The 9,907-nt window shown below is 42.3% G+C and overlaps 1 protein-coding gene across 3 annotated transcripts in view; it reads right to left on the reverse strand.

The window, feature by feature from the left end:
• septin5a (septin 5a) overlaps positions 1–7,440 on the reverse strand; it is a 118,215-nt gene extending 110,775 nt beyond the window's left edge. For 2 of the 3 annotated variants that reach the window (XM_059983181.1, XM_059983180.1), the window contains exon 1: positions 7,381–7,440. In XM_059983181.1, the coding sequence (XP_059839164.1) occupies positions 7,381–7,419 (39 nt within the window). In that variant the 5' untranslated portion in view covers positions 7,420–7,440. The remainder of the gene's footprint in view (positions 1–7,380) is intronic. The other variant, XM_059983183.1, reaches the window with a different exon arrangement.
• Positions 7,441–9,907: the final 2,467 nt, after the last annotated feature.

Genomic DNA, 9,907 nt, shown 5'->3' on the forward strand with positions numbered 1-9,907 from the left:
CCTCAGCAATGGCACTGCCCAGCAGGCAGGGACTAATTCATTTCAAACTGTAGCAAATGATCTTTCCCAGGTCAGTATATGATCTATCCAAGACTCTTTTTAAGGTTCACACCAATGAAATCTGTTGAACTCAGCTGATTCCAATTCACTCAAGGAACAGCTGGAAGCACTGGACAGATCAAAGCCTTTGCAAGTCAATGAGATTCTGGCTGCTGATATATTTCAGGGATAGATATATCTCCAGCCAAGTTATACCACTACAATTACAATGCTGGCATCCACCCAATCATACAGAATATTTCCCAGGCTTGTTTGCCCACAAAGTCCAGTCTTGCTAATTACCGATGGTCAATTAACTGCACGTCATTAGCAAAGTGACAGAAGGAGTCAGCAATGGTGCAATTAATTTCACCTTGATTGTTCAGCTCCAGACCTCATTACAGCTTTGGGCTGAATGTGAATTAAAGGGCAGCTGCTTTTAATTGATACAGCAATGGGGAATTTCTGTAAAATTACAGTGAATGGAGATCAAGGGAAAACTCTCCATTGTTAAACTGAGTACAAAGGCAGATGGTTGTAGTGATTGGTGATGAAGCTCTCTGATGGGCCCACAACTGCACCCCGGATATCAACAGTCCAACATCTTCAGTTACTTCATCAGTGGCATCTTCCCGATGATCTGACGAAGTCCAGCTTCATTCACAACAACCAGTGTACGGAGGTGTCCATGGAGCAAATGTGTAGCATTCATTCATGGGTAAGTAAGGAGCTCGGATTACACTAGTGACAGACAGTAACCGTCTCTGGCAATAGAAGGTCCAACTGCCATACAGTGACATCCAGCAGTATTACTATTACTGAGTTTCCAACCAAAAGCATCACGGAAATAACCATTGACCAGAGATAACCGGTGTGCTGAGGTCAAGTCTGAAGTTGGAGGCCCGATGTCTGTGATAAGAAACTAGAAGCCCAGAGGCAGACTCTCTGGGACTGGAGTACTGCTTAGGTGTTTGGGAGGAATGGGAAAGTGTTTGTTTGCTGCTGCTGCTGCCTGTGTTGTTCTGTGGGATATTGCAGGCATGCTGCATTGGTGCCAGAATGTGCAGTGAAACTTGCGGGTTGCCCCCAGCCAAGCTATGGTGACACAAATGATGCATTTTACTGTATAAATCGATTTACATGTGATAAATAAATCTACATCTGAATCTGAAAAGCTTAAATGAGACAACCACGTAAATATGTTGGCAGCAGGAATGGTTTAGAAACTCAATAATGTTCTGTGAACATTTCGCCTCCCGACCTTCTAATACCACCACCCATTGTCAAAAAAGAAATCCTTGTATCGGTGATTAATAATGAAATTCAACATCCTCCAAAACAGGTACTTGATCAAAAACACTAAATGTTCCCCTCCTCCATTACCTCTACAGCATGACCACAGTATTCGCAACCTCCGTATTCAATTTCCAGAACTTTTTTGAAGGCACTTACCAACTCTGCAACCTCCATTATGTTTAGCACCGAGTGCAAAGGAGCAAAGCTACTTGCATTTTCTCCTGCAAGGCCTAAATCGTGGTGACTTGGAAATGTATCACCATTCTACTAATCTCCTTTAGATCAATATCCAGAGACCTTTGCAACAGAATAGTAGCAGTGCCTTCACCACAGTAGGAGCAGTGGGTTGAGAATATGCAATTAGAAATTTTATAAGGACAGTGAAATTAAGGATGGACGTTTAAAGCTAACTGCTCCTGATGTCAACATCCTACAAATAAATAAATAAATTCCAACACAACCAGGATCCACCCAGATTCCACTTAGCTCCTATATTGTCTCCTTATGTTTAATACTTCTTGTCCCAGCACATGGACTAGCATTTATAGATTCTAGAAAGGAAAACTCAATGTTGCTAATTTTGTCCTCTATTTGGCTTGCCAAACATATCTTGCCACTGGTGGAAAGACTTTGATGGATCATGTGTTAAGCCATTCATTACAGAAGTAACATAAAGTTCATCTACTATATCCAGTCCGGTGCAGCTTCCTCTAGTTTGGTGAGACCTGACATAGACTGGAGTCTGGTTTGTCGAGCACCTTCACTCAATCTGCAGCAATCAGGATTTCCTGGTGGCTGACCATTTTAATTCCACTGTCCGTTCCCCATCGGACACGTTGGTCCACGGCCTCCTTTACTACCACAATGAGGCCACTCTCAGGTGGGAGGAGGAGTACCTTATATTCCATCTGGGCACCTTCCAAATGGACAGTGTGGATGGAATTTTTCAAATTCCAATCATTTGCCCTCCTTCTTCCCCCCCCCCCCCCCCCGTTTTTCCATTCACCATTCTGGTTCTCTTCTTAACTCTCTCTTCTACTCACCGGACTAGCATCTCCCCTTAGTGCCCCTCCTCGTTCCCTTTATCGCCATGGTCCACTCTCCTCTGCTATCAGATTCCTCCCTCTTCAGCCCTTTTCCACTCATCACCTCCCAGCTTCTAACTTCATCCACCCTCCCCAGCCACCTACCTCTCCCCTCATTTGGCTTCACCTATCACCTTCCAGCTTCTACTCCTTCGCTTCTCCCCCACTTCCTTATCCTGGTTTCTTCCCCCTTTCTTTCCAGCCCCGATGAAAAGTCTCAATCCAAAATGTCAGCTGTTAATTCCTCTCCATTGATGCTGCCTCACCCACCGAGTTACTCCAGCATTTTGTGTGTGATACATTACAGAAGACTCAGATTTTGACCTTGATTGATCCACATAGAAATGTGTGACCTCTTCCATTTGAGACCTGTTCCATGATGACTTCCTAGGAAATTGATCCTGAGAATCTTGATGGAGTAACAATTAGTGTGACACTGTTACAGCTCGTGGCGTTCCACGGTTTGGAGTTCAAATCCGACGCCATCTATAAATAGTTTGTACATTCTGCCCTTTACTGCATAGGTGCTCCGGATTCATCCCACAGTCGAAAAATTCTGTCCTTACTGATAGAAATCTAACCAGATTGTGTGTCATTCCCAAATAGTGGTTTTAATCTAGAGTTGAAGAACATACATAATTCAGCACATCACAGAAACTAGCCTCCACTCCAAGGACTCTGTCTATACTTCTTGCTGGCTTGGCAAGTCAGCCAACATAATCAAAGACCCATCCCACTCCAGACATTCTCTGTTCTACCCCCTCGCATTAGGCAGAAGATAAAAATACCTAGAAATGTGTACCAGATATCAAGGACATCTTCCACCTCACTAACAGAAGATTATTGAATTGTTCCCTTGAATGACAAGATAGACTATTGAAGCTTGCACTTCCTCTGTAGTTGTAACTCTGGCACTGTGGTATTGTTTTATCTTGTACTACCTCAATGAACCGGCATAATGAATTCATCTATATGAATGGAATGCACATTTTTCACTGTGTCTTGGTACATGTGTCAATATTAAATGGAAGTTCAGAATAAATTTATTATTAAAGTATGTAAATACCACATTCCTTGAGATTCATTTTCTTGCAGGCATTCACAGTAGAAAAAAGTAATACAACAGAATCAATGAAAAACACACGTATAAAGACTGACAAATATGCAAAAGAAAACAAACGGTGCAAAAATTTAAATAGCAAATAATAACTAGATATATAAGTAAATAAACAATTTTTAAAATTTTTATTTAGAGATACAGCACGATAAAAGACCCTTCTGGCCCAGTGAGCCCACTCTGCCTAATTACACTCATGTGACCAATTAACATATTGTTAATCTTTAGGATTTGAGAGAAAACCAGAGCACCCGAAGGAATCTCATACGGTGTTGGTGCTGTAAAGCATTGTGCTAACTGCTACACTATCATGCCACCCTGCTAATACTGAGAACATGAGTTGTAGCATCCTTGGAAGTGTCCACAGGTTGTGAAATCAATTTAGTGTTGAAGTGAGTGAAGTTATGCACACTGGTTTAGCAGCCTGATGATCAAAGGGAATAACTGTTCCAGAACCTGGTTGTGTGAAACCGAAGGCTCCTGCATCTCCTCCCTGATGGCAATAGTGAGAAGAGATGGTGGCCTGGATGGTGGGGCCCTTGATGATGGATGCAGCTTTCTTGTGGCAGCTCTCCTTTTAGACGTGTTCAATAGTGGAGAGGGCTTTTCCAGTAATGAACTGGGCTGTACCCACCACTTCTTTTAAAAAAATAGATTTGCCATTCTGTTCAATTTGCCAATTTACCATCTTACCAAGGTTAAAAAAAAAATTGTGAATAAATGCCATTTCTGCAACGATCTTTATGGGAAGCCATCTTTCATCAAGTTGAAGAGTAACCTATTATCCTTAATTTCTCCTTTCTGTTTTAAAGGTAAATAAATATTCATTTTACTATGTTTTTAATGTCCATATGCTCTTTTCTTATTAATCTACAAAGCCTTTTCTTTTCAGAGACCCTTTGGAAATTCAGGTATATTAAATCTATTGCATTATTCTCTCTGTTATCTAGTAATGCTATTGAAATCCATGTTGAATATATATCATTATACTTCTGGTTTCTAGAGTTTTTATTAGTGTTCCATTATTTTCTCATAATTAATCAGATTCCACATAAAACACACTTGGCTTGCAGAAGGCCTTCAGGAAGGGGCGATCTGCCATCCTTCCCTAGTCCAACCTATTGTGATTCCAGATTCAGAATGGCAATTATACCACTCAGTTCAAGGGTAATTTAGCATGCACATCAAAATTAGCCTGGTCAGCAATAACTACATCCTACAATTAAATAAATAAAACATTAATCTGGTTGGTCTGTGGTTCATCAGAGAATTCCATCCCTCTTCTTGAAAACAGACATTATGATGACCAATTAATTCCACTATTATTACTGTATATCTGCCTGTTGACACCATTTCCTAACAATATTTAGATTATAATATGTTACACTGTTTTTCCTGTCTCCTTCCTAGATCCTTTTAAAATGTACATTATCAAATCCTTCTGGAGTAGGAGTTTTATTGTCTTTGAATTCATTTATACATATTCCCTTGTATTTTAAATACGGTTCTATAATTTCTAATCTAATCATCCAACCTTTTTACGTGATTCCTTTTATTAGTTTAATATTAATGTGAAATTAAAAAGTCAGTACCATTCAGGACAGAAATAGGCCCTTTGGCCCATCAAATCCATGCCAATCATCAGCTATCCACAGTAATACCATTTTACTGGCAATTGGTCCAGAGCCTTCAGGGTTGTGGCAACTCAAGTGCTTTTCAGGTCATTTAAAATCCCGTGAGAGCATCTGCCTCCACAGCCAACTCAGGCAATGCCATAGGATGTAAAATTTCTAACTCGTCCTATCACCATCTGGTAAGGAGGGGCCACTGCACAGGATCGGAAAAAGCTGCAGATGGCTGGAAATTCGGCCAGCTCTATCATGGACCTCCCAAATATCAAAGAAATCTTCAAAAGATCATCATTAAGAACCCCACCTCCCAGGTCATGATCCCTTCTCATTACTGCCACCAGAGAGGAGGTCTAGGAACATGAAGACACACACTTAATGTTTTAGAAACAGCTTCTTCCCCTCCACCATCAATTTTCTGAATGGATATTGAACCCCTGCACTCTACCTCACTATTCCTGCTCTGTTTTTGCACTACTTTTTTATTTGTTATATATACACTCAGTGGCCATTTTATTAGGTACAGCTGTACACCTGTTTGTTAATGTGAGTACCTAATTAGTCAATCATGTGGCAGCAACTCAGTGCATAAAATCATACAGACATGCTCAAGAGGTTCAGTTGTAATTCAGACCCAACATCAGAATAGGGACGAAATGTGATCCAAGTGATGTCAACAATGGAATGATTGTTGGTGTCAGACAGGGTGGCTTGAGTATCTTAGAATCTGCTGATCTGGAATTTTCACACTTAACAGTCTCCAGAGTTTACAGAAAATGGTGTTAAAACTTCAAAAAAAATATCCAGTGGGTGGCAGTTTTGTGGGTGAAAATGCCTCGTTAATGAGAGGAGAATGGAGGGACTGGTTAAAGCTGAGAGGAAGGTGACCACGTGTTACAACAGTGGTATGAAGAGCATCTCTGAACACACGTGAAGGGGATGGCCTACAGCAGCAAAAGACCAGGAACATACACTCTGTGGCCACTTTATTAGACATAGGAGGTACTCAATAAGGTCACTACACTGTACATTTCTCATTGTATTTGATGCATTGCACTATACTGCTGCTGTAAAACAACAAATTTCACAACATGTCAGTAATAATAAACCTGATCTTTATTCAAATCTCCTCTTACTCCTTATCCTAAACTACGCTCTTTAATTTTCGACACAAATATCACTGACTATGACCTGCTGGTAACAATGAGGCAGGAACAAACACACCTCAGCCATTCAGTCCACTACCCTGGGCTGTATGATTGACCCAAACATCCTCTCAATCTGCCTTCTCCAATTACAATGAAAAGGAGGTAGGATACTCAGCACAGGCCTTCCCACTCAGTAATGAGGTTTGCTTATCAGTCTTTCCATAGCTAAATAAATAGGAAGAAGTATCCTTCAGGTATCACGATTCCAAACCCGGCACCCACCCCCACGTCACTATAACCACCTTCCCGTGTCTTGGTTCAAAGGTAGGGTTCCAAATAGAAACAATTAAATCTTAACCTCAAACGTGCTGGAGATTGGAATAACAACATAATTCTGTACCAATAGACTAACAAATGGGGGCAGAGTAGGAGAGAATGAAGACGCCTGAACCCTGAAGGACAAACCCTCCTTGGTGCTTGGGCGAATGATTTCAAGCCAAATCCCTTTATGTCTGTTATAGTAAGCCTCATTCGCACACCAACCTGCCTCTCACTGGGGAATACAGTACAAGATAATTCAGAAGGAATTGCCTCAAACGGCAGCCAAATTATGGTATCTCTCAGACAGGCGTTGAACAAGCGGAATAACAGAGGTGGAATTGGCGTGAGGTGGCTCCCACTAGATCCCGCATATTCAACTCATCCCGGCTCCATTCCCAGCCCTCATTCTTGACCGCAATCTGATGCTTGTCGGGCCGGTTCCAGGCGCTTGTCTGGCCTCATTTGCTTTGCAAGTCTCTGCACAAAGATTTTTTTTTTAATTGGATGAGCTTGGGGAAAAAATAACAAGGGGAGTGAAGGTGGTCCACAGCGCGCAACCGTGCCGGGTGTTGCTGGGGTTGAACCCGGAACAGGGATCCTGAGAGCATTTAGATTCATTGACCGGGACGCCAATACAATGTGAAAATTGCCACTGTACCCGGAAAGAAGACGCACAGTAAAAGCGCCGGAGCTCGAAGCCGGCTCGATGGCATTGAGGAAAGAGAACTGGGCAGTATGAGACCTACCTCCTTCTCCTCTGGATACCGCAGGAGCAGCGAGCGCATCGGGGGAAGCGGCGCCGGTCGTTGAAATACGGCAGGTTCAGTATCCCAGCGACGCCCATCGGCAGCGGGCAGAGAAAGGAGAGGCAGTGAATGGAAAGGTTCATTCAGCAACAGAGGAGACCTCTGCCAAGTGCTAATCGGGTTACTTTTGCGGAAATAAACGGAACTTACCCGATTTCAGCATTCGGCTTTTAAATCTGACGTTGCTGACCATTGTGGCAGATTTAAATCCCTCCAAGACCGGAGAACACGGAGCTTGATTCACCGAGACAGCCAGGATTACTGACAGAGTGAAAACTGGTACCCAGCGCAGTCAGAGAGCCAATTGCATGCAGCACGGGAAGGCACGGAACCAATCACGTACATGATTTAGACAGAGTGCACAATTCAGTGCGCAAGGAACCAATCAGGCGTATGACATAGCCTTGTTCAGCCAATCGTAGCGTGAATTTCGACCTGTAAGCCAATCAACGGGACTGTAAATGGCTAGATGCATAATCAATCAGGTGCAAAGGCGGCCTCGGGGTAGTCCAATCAGAGAGACCGAGCAGGCATACCGAGCCAATCAGGTGAACGTACTTGCAAGGAATTAAAAACGGATAAACAACAAGGAAAAACAAACAGATCAAGAGATACCGCGAGCAGTGAGACGATTATTGCAAGAATCAGCCCTTTGGAAATGTAAGGATTTATGAAAGGAAAGTGTGAGGTAAACTGGAAATGAACGAAGAAATAGATTGGCTCCGGAGACGGCGGAAATTGTTCGGTGCAGATCAAGCGCGGGTTACACACATCGCCCGATTTTCCTTCTCAGTGATTTCGGTATCAACTAACAATGGAGCGGACAGCTCTGGGAGGAAGAGATTCAAAACACTAATGTTTACTTTTCTGACTGAGATATATTAAGATAGTTTACATTCTTAAAACAAAAATGAGGATGTTTCCGACTGAGCCCAGAAATGTCAGTAATCAGACATTCAAAATAGAGGTAATCTGTTATTGGTTACTGCGAGGAGAGTATCGCAGGGCACAGCCGGCTTGCCAATCAGATAGTGAAAACTGGAGATGTTTGCTAAATGTCCAGATCTCATTTCAAACTACTTTCTGCTTCTTTTTAAAAGCCACTTAATATCAGCCCAGACTTTTATTCTCTCCCTTTCAATATGTGACCTCTGTGAACTTATCTAATTGGCTTCGATTTCATGAGTACAGTAGTTATCAGCCCTGAAGTGTTCTCTCCCTTAAGATTAGTTAATGGCTTCCTCGTTTTATGTTCTTAATCGTTGTTTTCCTTCTCTTAGTTAAAGTAAGCCATCTCTCTACACAGACCATCCACTCTTTTTCCAGTGGTGTCAAGTTAATCTTTCACCACATTTGGCTCAGCGATGTACAAGGAATCGATGCACAAGGAACTTAGCAAGAAATGAGCATGTGGAGTCTGCCAATGTGTGAAGAGACGAAGGCATTTGGAGAGAAAATAGAGGGAAGAATGATTCATTGGCTCGGTAGTGCGAAGAAACAAGGCGTTAAACTACGTGGGGCAGAATGAACAGCTCGTAATCAGCGGCCGCTTTATTAGGTTCTTATGCACCTGCTAATTAATGCAAATATCTAATCAGCCAATCATATGGCAGCAACTCAATGCATAAAAGCACGGAGACATGGTCAAGAGGTTCAGTTGTTCAGAGCAGACCTCAGAATGGGGAAGAAATGTGATCAAAGTGATTGTTGGTACTTGACAAGCTGGTTTGAGTATCTCAGAAACTGCTGATCTCCTGGGATTTACAGAGAATGGTGCAGAAACAAAACAAAAAAAAAAAAATCCAGTAAGCAGCGGTTCTGTGAGCGAAAAGGCCCTATTAATGGGCGAGGTCAGAGGAGAAAGCCCTGACTGGTTCAAGCTGACAGGAAGTTGAAAGTAACTCATATAACTGTGCTTTACAACAGTGATGTGCAGAACAGCATCTCTGAACACACAACACATCAAACATCGAAGTGGATGGGTTACAGCAGCAGAAGACCATGGCCAGACATTCAGTGGCCACTTTATTGGGTACAGAAGGTAGCTAATAAAGTGGCCACTGAGCGTATACGCAGCAAGTAGATAGCAAGTAGATATGCATTTCTCTACTGACTTGCAGCTATAACTGAATAAATACATTATGTGTGGAATTGGTGACATGAAAAGGAAAGACTTTGATATTTTAGTACCCTTCAATGAAATGTAGTCAAGTGTTTTAAACTGGCATTCTGTGCACAACAAGCTCCCACAACTAGTGGTATGAGCAACTTACTGAGTGAGGGCAAATATACTTAGCAAAATGCTCCTGCTTGTCATCAAAATATTGCCATGGGATCCTCGCCCACTTGAAAGAGCAGATATTAATCACTGTTTTTCATTCCAAAATATATTTCTCAGTATCATTCATCTCTCCCCAGCTGCTCTGTCTGGTGCTTTTTGAGTGCTAGTCTTCCCTGCGCATAGCAT

This window comes from Hypanus sabinus, chromosome 10, assembly GCF_030144855.1.
Source record: "Hypanus sabinus isolate sHypSab1 chromosome 10, sHypSab1.hap1, whole genome shotgun sequence".
NCBI lineage: Eukaryota > Metazoa > Chordata > Chondrichthyes > Myliobatiformes > Dasyatidae > Hypanus > Hypanus sabinus.